General features: G+C 50.0%; 1 protein-coding gene across 3 annotated transcripts in view; it reads left to right on the forward strand.

Moving 5' to 3' along the window:
- The window catches only part of kif5ab (kinesin family member 5A, b), a 106,282-nt gene extending 90,045 nt beyond the window's left edge, over positions 1–16,237 (forward strand). For 2 of the 3 annotated variants that reach the window (XM_063039273.1, XM_063039274.1), the window contains 6 exons: positions 5,985–6,201; positions 6,462–6,606; positions 7,769–7,842; positions 10,233–10,260; positions 13,531–13,629; positions 14,094–16,237. In XM_063039273.1, coding sequence (XP_062895343.1) covers positions 5,985–6,201; positions 6,462–6,606; positions 7,769–7,842; positions 10,233–10,260; positions 13,531–13,609 — 543 coding nt within the window. In that variant the 3' untranslated portion in view covers positions 13,610–13,629; positions 14,094–16,237. Of the gene's footprint in view, positions 1–5,932; positions 6,202–6,461; positions 6,607–7,768; positions 7,843–10,232; positions 10,261–13,530; positions 13,630–14,093 lie in introns of all 3 variants that reach the window. The other variant, XM_063039272.1, reaches the window with a different exon arrangement.
- Positions 16,238–16,297: the final 60 nt, after the last annotated feature.

Consider the following 16,297-nt stretch of genomic DNA (forward strand, 5'->3'; position numbering starts at 1 on the left):
GTTGGGATCCTTTGAAAGTCGGACACACTCTGGTTGTTTTCTCTGGAGGCTGAGTGGAGAGCTAATAGACATTTATAAGATTATGAGAGGCATAGAAGAAGTAGAGAGCCGGTATCTTTTTCCCCAAAGTTGTAATGTCTAATAGTAGAGGTCATTCACTTAAGGTGTGAGGGGGTAAGTTTGTTTACACGGTGTGGTGGGTGCCTGGAATACACTGCGAAGCAGATACAAAAGAAGTGCTTGAGACTGTGAAACACACGGATGTGCAGGGGCTGGAGGGATATGGACATTGTGTAGGCAGAAGGGATTTGCTTAGTTGGGCATTATGTTTGATGCAGACATTGTGAGCCAAAGGGACGTACCTGGGTGGTACCGTTGCATTACAGGGTGAGGACTCACTGAATTCTCTCAGGGAATCAGCATTGAATGATAGTGGCCACACAAGTCGATAGGGTGGTAAAGAACGCATATGATATGCTTGCCTTTATTAGTCGAGGCATTGAATTCAAGAGTCAGGAAGTTATGTTGTGGCTTTATAAAACTGTTCAGGCTGCATCTGGAGTATTAGATTCAGTTCTGGTTGCCTCATTATAGGAAGGGTGTGGGGGCTTTGGAGGGGGTGCAGAAGAGATTCACCAGGATGCTGCCTGGATTAGAGGGCGTGAGCTACAAGGAGAGGCTGGGCAATCTTGGGTTGTTTTCTCTGGAGCGGCGGAGGCTGACAGCAGATCTGATCGAGGTTTATAAGATTGGATAGATAGCTGGTATCCTTTTCCCCAGGGTTGAAATGTCTCATACCTGTGGGCATGCATTCAAGGTTACAGGGGGTAAGTTCAAAGGACAAATTTTGTTTTTACATAGAGAGTGGTGGGTGCCCAAAATATGCTCCAGGGATGGTGGAGGAGGCAGATATAAGAGAGGTGTTTGAGAGGTTGTTGAAAGTGCAGAGAATTGAGGGATGTGGACATTCTATAGACAGAAGGGATTTGTTGAGTTAGCTGTTTATTTGCCAGTTTAATTAGTTCAGCACAACTGGTAAGCCAAAGAGCCTGTTCCTGCACTGTACTGTTTTATGTTCTAGTGAAGAGACATTGGTGTGGGGCTGGTACATTGTGGAGAGGTTGTCACTGACAATGCCACAGAACATGTCTGGCCAACTGGTGTTCCCATGACTGTCCAAGACCAAAGGGTGTCAAGGGTGGCAGCCTGAGGAAGGAACACAGGAGGGACACTGTTCTTCATCACTCAGGGCAGGTGAAAGGAGATCATGCTCCATCTTCGTATAACGTTGGTCAGAGCACAGCTGGAACAGTGCGTGCAGTTCGGGTCACCACACACCAGGGAGGATGTGACAGAGCCAGAGATTCACCAGGTGTCAGCCGGGATGGAGCTATGGAATGGGGGGATGTGGTCTGTTCTCCCTGGAGCAAAGGAGGTTAAAAAAGGGGATTGATCAAGGTGTATAATGTTATGTTGGATATAGATGGAGTAGACTTCAGGAATCCCTACCCCATAACAGAAGTAGGTAAAGCTAGGGGACACAGATTCAGAGTGATTGGAGGGGTTCTGAGGGATATGGAAAAGGTAGACTACAGGAACCTTCTCCCCCTACCAAAGGCCAATTAAACTTCTGGGGGGGGGAGTGAAGTAGATGGGATATGGGGGGCGGGGTGGAACCTTCCTTTCCAGAAAGTGGTAAGTCCCATGAACACACAGACATTGAGAGCAGAGGAGACAGAGTCAGTGAACTGCCCAGACAGAGAAGTATACGGGCCAAGTGCTGGGAGACGGGATTGACAGTAGCCGGTGTGACAAGTGGCCTGTTTCCACGCCTCACGGGCATTAGATCACCATCAGGGTTTGGCCCATGGGTGGGAACGATGGCTGTGAACAGCACTGAACAGGCAACCTTTGGCAACACCCCTTGCTGCCTTCCCCACGAACTCTGCTGCAACTACTTTGGTTATAAATTGCTCTACGCGGGAATCTCTCCAGGCAGTAACTTTCCTCTCTTGCATATTATCTTTGCTCATTCTGCATTTGCTTGTACGTGCAGTCATGCTTTGCTCCTCCTCCAGTTTCCTTTTTGTTTTTAATAGAATAATCAACTTACATAGTAAGTTACAGCATAGTACAGCCCACCATTTAACCTACTCCGTCAATCTAACCTTTCCCTCCTACATAGCCCTCCATTTTTCTTTCATCCATGTGCCTAGTTCCTAATGTATTTGTCTCTACTGCCACCCCTGACAGATCAGTCCACACACCCACCATTCTCTGTGTGCAAAATACCTACGTCTGACATCCCCCTTATACTTCCCTCCAATCAGTGTAAGATGATGCCCCCGGTATCAGCCATTGCCGCCCTGGGAAAAAGTCTCTGGCTGTCCATTTGATCTATGCCTCTTACCGTCTTGTACACCTCTTTCAAGTCACTTCTCATCCTTCTTTGTTCCCACGAGAAAAGCCCTGGCTCACCTATCATGGGGAACTGTGTCAAATGCCTTACTAAAATCCATGTTCACCACATCCACTCTCCACCTTCATCAAATTGTTTTGTCACTTCCACAAAGAATTCAATCAGGCTCATGAAGCACGACCTGCTTCTCACAAAACCATGCTGACTATCCCTTAATGAGACTATGCCTCTCCAAATGCTCGTAAATCTTGTCTCTAGGAATCCGCTTCAATAGTTCGCTCTTTTCTTGTCTTTTTTCCAAGGTGGTGTGTATTGTCCATCTGCCAATCTCCCACAGTCACCATTAACATGTAATCCTGCCTATGTGAATGTCACAGCGCAGTTCCACCATCCCAGCAATGGTGGCGCTGCAGCCAGTATATTGCTCCCCATTCCAATGTGAAACACTTCAATCTTTGCTTCACCTTTGAGTTCTACGCCTGTATTTGACAGTGTCATAGAGTCATAGAACAATACAGCACGGATATGGACCCTTCAGCCCAATTAGTCCATGCCGACCACAGTGTTCCAATTTCATCTGTTCAGCCTGTATCCCTCTGAGCCCCTCCCCTCCATGTCCCTATCCAAGTGCTTCTTAAACACTTAAATACTATTGTGTCTACCTCAACCACTTCCTCTGGCAGTTTGTGTACTGGCCACCCTCTGCATAAAAAAGGTGCCCCTGAGGTTCCTTTCAAATCTTTCACCTCTCACCCTAAACCTATGGCCCCCTACCCTGGGGAAAAGACTTACTGTATATGTTCCTGTAACTTATCTGTATGTTACTCATTCTGCTACATTCCAAGGAATGCAAACCTAGCCTGGCCAATCTCTCCCTATAACTCAAGCCCTCTAGCCCTGGTAATAATCTTGTACATCTCTGCACATTTTCCAGTTTAACCCCATCTTTCCTGTAACAGGGTACACAATACTCCAAGAGCTGCCTCACCAACATCTTGTACAATTGCTATAACTCAATGCCCTGACTGATGAAGGCCAGCATGCCAAGTGCCTTCTTCACCTCCCTGTCTACCCGTGATGCCACTTTCAACAAACTATGCACATGTACCCCTGCTTCCTCTGTTTCACCACACTCCCTAGAGCCCTATCATTTGTAGTACAAGTCCCAGACTGGTTTGACTTTCCAAAATGCATTATCTTACACATATCTGTATTGAAATCCATTTGCCACTCCTCGGTCCAATTCCCTAATTGATCAAGGCCCCTTTGTAATCTATGATAACCTTCTTTGCTATCAACAACACCTCCTCATTTTGCGATATTCACAAATGTATTCATATTGTGCATTCACAAACAAATCATTTATATAAATAACGAATTACAAGGGTCCCTATTCTGGTCCCTGCAGCACACCACTAATCAACAGCCTTCAATCCAAGTAAACTCATCAAACTATAGTAGGGCCATCCTACCTGTTCTAGTTCCCTATCCAGTGTGGTAACTCTTCCATTTGTTTCTTTAGTCTTTCCACCTCTATTTTCTTTGCCCCTATTTTGTTATGTGATCTGGCTATGTAAATGTCATGGCACAGTACCATCATCCCGCCAGCAGAGGTGCTGCTGGTGTCGGTCACATCTCCTCGGGCTCTCTGTGGCTTGGTGCGGCCAGCTTTTTATTCCTAGCTCCCGTGTATTATTTTGCATGCCATCCATCTAGATCATTTCATTGCAACAGTGCATCAAGGTAGAACAAGGAAAGCAATAACAGAATGTAGAATAAAGTGTCAGTTACAAAGAAAGTACAGTGCAGGGAGACAGTAAGGTGCAAGGGCATAATGAGGTAGGCCATGAGGTCAAGAGTCCACCTTATTGTACTAGGGAACTGAACAATAGACTGATAACAGTCGGGTAGAAGCTATCCTTCAGCCTGGTGGTGTGTTCTTTCAGGCTTTTGTATCTTCTGCCCGATGGGAGAGGGGGAGAAGAGAGGATGTCTGGGGTGGGTGGAGTATATGATTATTCTGGCTGTTTCACTGAGACAGTGAGAAGTGTAGACAGAGTCCATGGAGGGGAGGCTGGTTTCCGTGATGTGCTGAGCTGTGTCACAAGTCTGAAGTTCCTTGTGGTCACTGGCAGAGCAAACTGTGATGCTTCTTGATAGGATGCTTTCTGTGCTGTACCGATAAAGATTAGTGAGGGTCAATGGGGCCATGCCAAATTTCCTTAACCTCCTGAGGAAATAGAGATGGTGGTGAGCTTTCTTGACTGTGATGCGAACATGGTTGGACCAGAACATGCGATTGGAGATGTTCATTCCTAGCAACTTGAAGCTCTCAACCCTCCCGTTATTAGCATGGATGACATTTACAGGAGCCTGCACACTGCCGACCCCCCGCCCCACCTTTCTGAAGTCAATAACCATTGGTTTGCTGACATTGAGGGAAAGGTTATTGTCGTGACACATCTCCAAACTCTCTATCTGTTTGTTGGCTCATCATCATTTGCGATTCAGCTCACTACAGTGATATCATCTGTTGGCTGATAGATTGCCCCTTCATTTTAGACTGTGCTTCAACTTGTTGTCAGGGCGTGTACACATATTGATACTCGGGAAGGTGGGGGCGTTTGCTCCTTGTGGTGAACATTCATCACACAAAGGGGTAGGGTATGCTGGTGATACTGAGGTCTGCAGAGATTACTTCTCTCAGAGAGAGGGGAGGGAATGTCTGGAATTGTCTGCCCCTGACCTTGGGGGGCAGGTGGAGGCTGGGTCTTTGGGAGGTGGGGATTAAAGAGGTGGGTAAAGCAATGTTTGGGAGATAGGGTGAGGGTGGAATTGAGAGCTGTGGGAAACTGGGATGGAAGAGGAGATGAGGCCTGGGGTAGAACAGCCATGATCACACTTAGAGAGAGGTGCGACAAGTGATTCCTGTGACTATTTCCCGGTGCTCTGAAGCCTGGAAGTTACTCCAAGCAAGCCCAAAATTCTGGGAATTAATCAAACATAATGCAGAACAGTACAGTGCGGGAACGGGCTCTCCAGCCCACCATGTTGTGCCGAATGAATTGAACCTAATCTAATCGCTCTTCACTGCACATTGACTACATCCATGTACCAATCCAAAAGCCTCTAGAATGCCTCTATTGTATCTGCCTCCAACACCATTCCTGGCAGCACATTCCAGGCACCCAACTCTCTGTGTGGTAAAGAAAACTTGCCCCACATTTTAAACTTTCCACCTCTCACCTTAAATGCCTGTCAACTCTATCTACACCTCTCATAGTCTTACAAACCTCCATCAGGTCGCCCCTCAGTCTCTGCTGCTTCAGAGAAAACAACCCAAGTTTGTCCAACCTCCCCTTATAGCTCACACCCTCTAATCCAGGCAGCGTCCTGGTGAACCTCCTCTGCTCCCTCTCCAAAGAAAATGTCAAGGTGGCGGGGAGGGAGTTTCTGGGGCTGATCCCAGCCTCTTACTTCACCAATTGACTGACAGATGTTTTCCTTCCTGCCGATCTCTTCCCTTTGTCGTTGGGGGATCCCTGAACGGGACAACTACGCCCAGCTGGTTCGTGACAATGCAGACCTGCGTTGTGAGCTTCCGAAGCTGGAGAAACGACTGCGGGCTACGGCTGAGAGAGTGCGGGCCCTGGAGGCAGCACTGAAGGAGGCGAAGGAAGGAGCGGTGAAGGACCGCCGGCGCTACCAGCTGGAGGTGGAGCGCATCAAAGAGGTGGTGCGCTCCAAGAACGGACCCAAGAGGACACACACAGCGCAGATTGGTGAGAAAGGGGAGCGGATGTCCTACTGCAACCTGACCGACCTTACAAGGCGACGCTCCCTCCTCAACTCCACTCCCTCATGATGATGCTCCCTCCTCACCACTCCTCCCTCAGTGTCACTACCCCTTCCATACTCCTCCCTCCTTGCCACCCATCCCAGAGCGCAACGCTCCCTCCTCGTCTCCCCTCCCATAATGTGGCACTCTCCTCACCGATCGTCTCAGAGTCTGTGATTCTGAGGCTCTGCCTTTCTCTTGCAGCGAAGCCAATTCGCCCAGGACACCACCCAGCTTGCTCCCCTTTGGGTCTGCAAGTCACTCGTAACCCTGACTCCTGCAACTTCAGCAATGCCCTCTTCCATACGTACCACCCTTTCTGCCTGGCTGACAGCTCCAAGATCAAATAGTAAGTGTGGATGGAGCTTCACTCTGTGCCTGACCCTGGGAGTGTGTGATGGGACAGTGTGGAGGGAGATTCACGCTGTGTCTGACCCCGGGAGTGTATGATGGGATGGTGTGGAGGGAGATTCACTCTGTGTTTGACCCCGGGAGTGTGTGATGGGACAGTGTGGAGGGAGATTCACTCTGTGCCTGACCCTGGGAGTGTGTGATGGGACGGTGTGGAGGGAGATTCACTCTGTGTCTGACCCTGTGAGTGTGTGATGGGATGGTGTGGACGGAGATTCACTCTGTGCCTGACCCTGGGAGTGTGTGATGGGACAGTGTGGAGGGAGATTCACGCTGTGTCTGACCCCGGGAGTGTATGATGGGATGGTGTGGAGGGAGATTCACTCTGTGTTTGACCCCGGGAGTGTGTGATGGGACAGTGTGGAGGGAGATTCACTCTGTGTCTGACCCTGGGAGTGTGTGATGGGACAGTGTGGAGGGAGATTCACTCTGTGTCTGACCCTGGGAGTGTGTGATGGGACAGTGTGGAGGGAGATTCACTCTGTGTCTGACCCTGGGAGTGTGTGATGGGATGGTGCGGAGGGAGATTCACTCTGTGTTTGACCCCGGGAGTGTGTGATGGGACGGTGTGGAGAGAGATTCACTCTGTGTCTGACCCTGGGAGTGTGTGATGGGACAGTGTGGAGGGAGATTCACTCTGTGTCTGATCCCGGGAGTGTGTGATGGGACGGTGTGGAGTGAGATTCACTCTGTGTCTGACCGTGGGAGTGTGTGATGGGACAGTGTGGAGGGAGATTCACTCTGTGTTTGACCCCGGGAGTGTGTGATGGGATGGTGTGGAGGGAGATTCACTCTATGTTTGACCCTGGGTGTGTGTGATGAAATGGTGTGGAGGGAGATTCACTGTTTCTGACCCCGGGAGTGTGTGATGGGACAGTGTGGAGGGAGATTCACTCTGTGTCTGACCCTGGGACTCTGTGATGGGACAGTGTGGAGGGAGATTCACTCTGTGTCTGACTCTTGGAGTGTGTAATGGGAGGGGGTGGATGAGCCTTGCCCTGTATGGGTGTGTGCCTATTTATATGTTGTGTGAGTCTGTTGTGTGTGTCACATTGAGAATTTGATTCAGGCATGTACTGACTGATTCCTCCCTTCCCAAGCTCAATAGGTGGACCCTGCAGCAGTGTGCCCACCGATTGCCTTGACCTCTGTCAGAAGGAGATTGTGGATAATGGTACGATTTATCGACCTGCCCTTTTCTTGTGTTGCTGGAAGTTTCTGAGACTGGTGGTAACCTACCGCAACGACGATTGGCATTGTATGGGAATGGTGTTCACACTTGGCCAGTTTACACATCACCTGGCATGTAATGGCAGTTGAACACAGGCCAGTGCGAGACATCAGCACTTGATAGTCACATCGGAAACAGAGGGCAGTTTGGACTGATTGCTGTGTAATGGCAGTAAACACAAGCCAGTGCAAAACACCATCACTTGAAGCTTGTGTAGAACAAGCTGGTTTAGAGTATGTAAGGATATCAAACACAGGCCAGTGCAAGATGCCAGCACTTGATGGTCATCCAGGAAACACAGGGCAGTTTGGATTGAACGGTGTGCGAAGGCAGCAAACACACTCTAGCACACAAACAGGTCCTTTGGCCCATCTAGTCTGTGTACTCCCATCGACCTGCATAGGGCCCATAGCCCTTTAAACCCCTATCATCTTCGTATCTAGCCAACATTCTCTTAAACACTGAAATCAAGCTCGCATGCACCACTTGTGCTGGCAACTCATTCCACACACTCATGATCCTCTGAGTGAAGAAGTTTCCCCTCACGTTCTCCTGAACTTTTCACCTTTCACCCTTAACCTATGACCTCTGATTGTAGTCCCACCCAACCTCAGTGGAAAAAGCCTGCTTGCATTAACCCTATCTATACCCCCCATAATTTTGTATACCTCCATCAAATCTCATCTCGATCTTCTACATTCCTAGGAATAAGGTCCTAACCTATTCAGTCTTTCCTTATAACTCAGGTCATCCAGACCTGGCAACACCCTTGAAATTTTCTCTGTACTCTTTCAATCTTAGTTTCTGTACTTCTTTCCTGTAGGTAGGTGACCAAAACTGCACCAATAATCCAAATTAGGGCCTCACCAACATCTTGTCAAAATTCAACGTAACATCCCAACTCCTGTACTCAATACTTAGGTTTATGAAGGCCAATGAGCCCAAAGCTTTCTTTACAGCTCTGTCTACCTGTGATGCCATTTTCAATAAATCATGGGCCAATATTCCCATGTTCCTTTATTCTACCACACTCTTCAACATCCTACCATACACTAAGTAAGGTCCACCCTGGTTGGTCCGACCGAAGTGCAACACCTCGCACTCGTCTGGATTAAGTTCCATCTGCCATTTTTCAGCCCACTTTTCCAGCCTTCCTCACTGTCCACTACATCTACAATCTTGGTGCCATCCGTAAATTTGCTGTTATCCACATTATCATCCAGATCACTGATATAGATGACAAACAGCAACAGATCCAGCACCGGTCCATGTGGTACTCCACTAGTCACAGGCCTCCAGTCAGAGAGGCAACCCTCTACTACCACTCTTTGGCTTCTCCCATAAAGCCAATGTCTGATCCAATTTACTACCTCCTCTTGAATGCTAAGTGACTGAACCTTCCAGACCAACCTCCCACATGGGACCTTGTCAAATGCCTTGCAGACAACATCCACTGCCTTGCCTTCATCAACTTTCCTGGTAACTTCCTCGAAAAACTCTAACTATCCTTAGTGAGTCTATGTATATCCAAATACTTATATATTTAGTCCCTTAGAATACCTTCCAATACATTCCTACTACTGATGTCAAGCTCATCAGCCTATAATTTCCTGGTTCATGATTATAGCCTTTCCTAAACAGCAGAACAACATTGGCTATCCTCCAATCCTTCGATACCTCTCCTGTTGCTAAGGATGATTTAAGTATCTGAGCTAGGGCCCAGAGATTTAAGTATCTGAGCTAGGGCCCCAGAAATTTCTGCACTTGTCTCTTATAGGGTCTGAGGGAACACCTTGTCACCCTAATTAGCCTCAGGACAGCAAACACCTTCTCTGTAATCTGTATAGGGTCCATGAAGTTGATGCCGCTTTGCCTCAATTCTGTGGACTCTGTGTCTGTCTGAGTAAATACAGATGCAAAATATTAATTTAAGGTCTCTCCCATCACTTTTGGCTCCACACATGGATTATTACCTTTCTGATCTCCCAGAGGAACAATTTTGTCCCTTGCAATCCTGATGCAGGTAACTGGTACAGAATGCCCGTGTAAAACACAGATCAGTTGAACTAATTATTGTTTTCTCTGTTCACGCTCCCTCCCTCCCTGTGTACTAATCACTGTTTTACCTTGCTCCCTCCCTCCCTGTGTATTAGTCACTTTGTTTCTCCATTCAATCTCCCTCGACTGCCTCTCCCTCCCCCTCCCTCCATTCCTGTGTCCAAATCATTGTATTTTCTGTTCATCACTCACCCTCTCTGTGTACTAATCACTTTTTTTTCTGTTCACTCTCACCCAATCCCACCCTGACCATTTGGTCAATCCCTTCTCTACAGGGAATGAGACAGACATCAATGACAACAGGTGAGCACCAGACTCCCATGGTCCTCTTAGCATGAATGAGCGGGCCAGCACTCGTATCAGAAGCAGGGCTTCAAATCTCACCTCGGTGGACGTGGAAGTAAAACTGACACGTTTTTTCAAATAAACTTACAAGCTCTCTACCCAAGAAATTGAGAGAGGGAGGTCAATTTGTAAATTGGTTTATTACTGTCATCACGGTGTACTGAAAAACATTTGATTTTGCATGCCACCCATACAGATTATTTCACCACATTGAGTTAGAACAAGGGAAAACAATAACAGAATGCAACACGCAGGGAAAGTACAAGTGCAGGTAAACAATAAGGTGCCTGGGTCATAATGAGGCCTAGAGCCCAATTAATCGTACTGGGAGACCATTCGATAGTCTTCCTTCTTTCTTTTCAAATCTTTTTATTGTTATATTATACAAAAGAAATAACATGAGCACATTGAAAAACAACACTTACAATGTCTCAAAAAAGACATTATCTTAAAGATTGAAAAAAAAAATTTTGTGATAACCAAAAAAACTTACTAAGCAGAAAAAGTGAGAGAAGAAAAAACGATAGTCTTCTAATGCAAACAAGAGGAAATCTGCAGATGCTGGAAATTCAAGCAGCACACGTAAAAGTTGCTGGTGAACGCAGCAGGCCAGGCAGCATCTCTAGGAAGAGGTGCAGTCGACATTTGAGGCCAGGACCCTTCAAAATCAGGTTTATTATCACTGGCATGTGACGTGAAATTTGTTAACTTAGCAGCAGCAGTTCAATGCAATACATAATCCAGTATAGTGTGGTCGCGCTGATACACAACGAGTGAAAGCAACACACTGAGTTGAGCAGGGTCTGGTTGAACTGCTTACTGTTTCAATCCGCGTGCGATTATGTGCCTGCTCCCAGCATCCCCTGCTCTTTGCAGGGTGGAAGTGACGTTGGCTTCCAGGCCAAGGTCTGCCCCGCACTCAGAGCCCTCTCGGTTGCCGCCGGCTGCAGACTCGCCCGCGACTGCTGGAGCCCGTTCACTTGCCGCATGGGCGAGCCGCCACATGGACCCCACCCCCCCCCAGAACCGGCAATAGGAGGTGCAGAGTCCACAGCCTGCACACTGTCAGTTCTTTTAGGTGGCCGGCCTCATCGTCGTGGGGGTGGCACCACAACCGGGCGTTCAACGTCTAGATGCGCCAGTTTGAGACGGTTAATGGTAAAAGTCTCATCCCGACCGCCGATGTCGAGAACGCAGGTCGTCCCATTATGGCGCACCACCTTGTAGGGTCCTTCGTGTAGTCGCTGCAGGGGTGGTCTGTGCGCACCTCGGCGAACGAAAACATACTTGCTCTGTTGTAGGTCCTTGGGTATGAAAGAGGGTGTTGTTCCGTGATGGGACGTCGGGACTGGGGCAAGTGTTGCAAGCCGCTCCCGGAGTTTAGTTAGGACCACCATAGGTGCGTCCTCCTGGCCACGGGGTGCTGGCACAAACTCACCGGGAACTGTGAGCGGGACACCATAAACCAGTTCGGCTGATGATGTGGCCCGGTCCTCCTTGGGTGCTGTGCGGATACCAAGCAGCACCCCGGGGGAGTTCATCCACCCAGTCTGGCCCTCGGAGGCGTGCCATCAGGGCTGACTTCAAGTGCCTGTGGAAACGTCCCACCAGGCCGTTGGACTGCGGGTGGTAAGCGGTCGTTCGGTGGAGCTGGGTTCTGAGGAGTTGTGCCAGTGCAGACCACAAAGCTGATGTGAACTGCACAACCCTGTCTGAAGTGATGTGGGCTGGGAGTCCAAACCGTGTCACCCGGGTGGTAATCAGGGCTCTGGCGCATGTCTCCGTGGCCGTGTCAGCGAGTGGGATAGCTTCCAGCCACCTCGTGAACCTGTCCACCATGGTGAACAGGTATCTCGCTCCTCTTGAAACTGGCAGTGGGCCGACGATGTCCACGTGGACATGTTCAAACCTCCTATGTGTCGGCTGGAAGGATTGCAGTGGGGCCCTCATGTGCCTCTGGATTTTGGAGTTTGACAGTGCGTGCATGTCCTTGCCCAGTGCCCGACCTGCTTGCGTAGGCCATGCCACACAAACCTGTCTGCGATCAGCTGGATGGTCGCCCGGATGGAAGGGTGGACTAAACCGTGCAAGGCGTTGAAAACGCAATGCCTCCAAGCGGTCGGAACAAAGGGCCGAGGTTGCCCCGTGGACACATCGCAAAGGAGCTTCTTACCTTCGGGCCCAATGGGTATGTCTTTCAGGCAGAGTCCTGAGACTGTGGTTCGGTACGCCAGCATCTCTCCGTCCAGTCGTTGAGCCTCAGGTAACGCCGCATAATCCACCCCCGGAGACAGAGACTACACTGATTGGATGGAGGTTTGTGACAGCGCAACTGCCACCACGTTGTTCTTCCCGGAGATGTGCTTGATCGTGGTGGTAAACTCCGAGATGTACGACAGGTGGCGTTGCTGACAGCCCAACCATGGGTCCGACACTTTGGCAAACACGAAAGTGAGGGGCTTGTGGTCTGTGAAGACCGTGAACTCCCTCCCTTCCAGGAAATACCTGAAGTGCCGGATGGCAAGGTACAGGGCCAGCAGCTCCCTGGTGAAAGCGCTGTACTTAAGTTCCGGGGGTCGTAGGTGCCGGCTGAAAGAAAGCAAGCGGCTTCCACTGCCTTCGATGAACTGCTCGAGCACGCCGCCAACTGCCACGTCGGAGGCACCCACAGTGAGGACAGTGAGGACATCGACCCGGGGTGGACCAGGAGCGTGGCGTTTGCTGGTATGTTCTTGGCTTGTTCAAAAGCCGCTGTCACCTCCTCTGTCCAGGTGACCTCTTTGACCTTGCTGGACATCAAGCCGAAAAGGGGCAGCATGACCCGGACCTCTGAGGGCAGGAAATGGTGATAAAAGTTAACCATCCCAACAAATTCCTGCAGGCCTTTAATAGTGCTGGGTCTGGCGAATTGGCGGATGGCTTCAACTTTTGCCAGCAGGGGCACAGCTCCATGGGGGTCGATCCAGTGTCCCAAGAAGTCGATGGCGGGTAGGCTGAACTGGCACTTGGCGGGGTTGATAGCCAGGCCGTAGTCACTTAGGTGGCGGCAGAGCAGGCATAAATGTGCTAGATATTCCTGGAATGCAGAGGTGGGAACACAGGAGGTTGATGATATGTGTATAAGACAGCAGCAGAAGTGATTGCCAGAATTAGGGAATCAATCAGAGATGAGGTGACGATGGGCTGAGTGGCCTGTTGAGTGATGGCAGCTACGTCCTCTCTCTGCAGGAGTGAAATGCACTGTGGTTGCAAGGCCGAGGACCCAGCAAAGCTCTACATCATTCCCCAGCAGACAGCTGCCAGCTAATGGATCAACCCCACCTGTAGGTAGGTCATCCCACTAGCCTGGAACTGTGCCCTCTTACTCCACCCTAATGGGACCCCTGTTCAACTACCAACCTCCGGCCTCTACACGCTTGCCCATCTCTGTAATCCCCTCCCTCCCCATCCCTGTGAACTCCTCTGGCCCCACATCCCTCCCCACCTTTGCCCGTCTCTCCCTCACTTACACTCCTAAAATATCACCCTTAGACAATATTGGCCAGAGGAGGTCACAGACAGGGAGGGGAATAGTGGGGGGGAGGGGGTCACTGAAATGGGGAGGGCAGCAGGGAAGCGAGGGGGTCACGTAGATGGCTGGAGAGGGGGATAGAGAGCCAGGGCTCTCTGTCCTTGTTATAGTCAGTTCTGTAGCTGTTTCTTGGTGGAGAGGAGGGACTGCGTAGATGCGGTGTGTCTGGGATCCGTTTCCTCACTGACTGCCCCCTTTCTCTCCCTCTCACCCCCCACAGGAGGCTCCCACCCGCCTGCGGATCACCTGCTCCTGTTCCTGTGGCTTCAAGGAACACTGTGGAACCATCCTCCTCCATCACAGCCTTAGCTCTCCTTCCCCTATCCCCCCCCCCACCTCCCCCTTCGGGCTGTGTGCAGCAGCGATGGTTCTCGGAGGGTGCAAGAAGTGGCTGCTCCCAAAGACGCGTACACACTCATCTCATGCCATGCAAGGTGGGAGCCTTTGCTCTGGAGTCAGCCATCCCTCTGACTCTCTTGCTGCGTGTCCTGTTCCTCCCCCATCCTCACCACCCACCCCCCCATGACTGCATACTCGACGGACCGATACCAGGTTCACAGTCTCTGGATTTCCTGAGAATATTCCAACATCACATCCCCTACCCCTCCATCCACTCTCCTGGTGTTCTGGATCAGTCTGAAGGTCCCAAGTGTTTTTCTGGCTCTCCCCCCCCCCCCACCCCCAGGTGTTTCTAGATCAGTGCTGCACCATGTGAGAGGTTGTTTTCTCCCATATCAGCATTCTGGGAAAGTTCCGGACAGTGCCTGGAGGCTGACAGCGAGGAGCTGAGCAAGATTGCTGGTCATTCATGCCACCTTGGATTGCTGCATTTCTAGATCGATGCAGTGTGTTGCATGTTCTAGATCACCATGTTCCAAAAGACGGGCCCATCCTCCTGTCCTGAATAAGAGCCAGTTTAACTGGAACGGTCTGCTTCTCCTGGTTAGTGCCTCGACACACAGGATCACGATTGTTCTGGATCAGCGTGGAGCCGGACAGGACCGCCCAATGTTCAGGATAAATCTAACACTGGGAAGGGTGTCCACTGTTCAGGATCACTGAGTCATTAAGCAGGATGCCCTGTTTTTCTGGATCATTGTGGCACCAGGCAAGACTGCCATTGTTCTAGATAATTGGAGCACATGGTTGCTGTACTTGATGAGCATGACACTGGAGAGGATACTCTACTGTTCTGGATAACGGTGGCACAGGGAAGGAACTGCCCCAATTCTAGATCAGCTATGGTTCAGGTTGGCAGTTGGCAGCATCGACCACTGTTGTAGATCAGTGTTGCCCTGAACAGGGTGAACTCATCTTCTAGATCAGAGCGGTGCTGGCCAGGACCCACCGGTGTTCTAGATTGGCGTGTTGCCAGGTTCATCTGTGTTCTAGATCAGCACAGCACAAGGTAGAATCACCCATTGTTCTTGATTGGCAGTGTGTAAAGCAGGAGAGGCAGTGTCTAGATGAGGGTGGTGGAGGTGCAGTGGATCAGCCAGTGTTCCAAATAGTTGTGGCACTATGTAGAATGTCATGGTAGCACTGGCCAGGATCAGCTGGGATCTAGTTAGTGTTTTAGCCCACAGTCACTCCAGATGGGATTCAGAGAGTCTTCTAGGTCAGGGTGGTAATGAGGTGGATTTCTTAGTGATGTGGCACTGGACCGAGTCAATTGTGTTGTGGAGCAGGAGAACGCCAGGCAGGATCAGGTGATGTTCTAGATCATCCTGCGCCCAGGACAGATTTGGTTAGTGTTCTAGATTGGTGTGGCATTGTACAGTGGCTGTTGGTGTTCTAGATCAGAGTTGTAGCAGCCAATATTTTAGATTCAGGTGGCACCAGGTGCAGAGTTGATTGGTGTTCTAGGTCAGAGCAGTACCAGACAGAACCAGCCATTGTTCTAGTTCAGAGTCATGGTGGGCAGAGCCAGCTGGTATTCTGGATTGATGCGGCATTTGTGCTGAGACAGATGGCACCAGTATGTGTACTGGATATATGGAACCTGGAGACTACCGAGAACCCCACACCCACACTCAGCCCATGCTCTGGGAACAGTGGGGCGATCTGACTCCGTGGGGACAGGACTGGATGGGTGGAATGACCCCTAACATTCCAGGTTAAAGCTCGGGGTGTGGAGGGGAGGAGACCCACAGGATACATTCATGGCCGATCCAGGGATCCGCTCTGGCCTCTGCACCTCCCCCTTGCCCCCGGCTTGCTTTGTCACTTGTCTGTATGTTCACCCTCCACCCCATCCTGCCTTGTCTGCGTTTGTGTCTGTGTTGCATGTCAACCTGAGAAACACGACCTACCATCTATCAGCTCTTTTACCTGCGTGCAGGTCAGATCAATAAAAGATCAGAGACGAGGTAACCTTGTGATGTTGGCTCTCATTGTGTCCCTGCCACCCTTCCTCTTCTCCAC

The sequence above is a fragment of the Mobula hypostoma genome, assembly GCF_963921235.1.
Source record: "Mobula hypostoma chromosome X1 unlocalized genomic scaffold, sMobHyp1.1 SUPER_X1_unloc_4, whole genome shotgun sequence".
Taxonomy (NCBI): Eukaryota; Metazoa; Chordata; class Chondrichthyes; order Myliobatiformes; family Myliobatidae; genus Mobula; species Mobula hypostoma.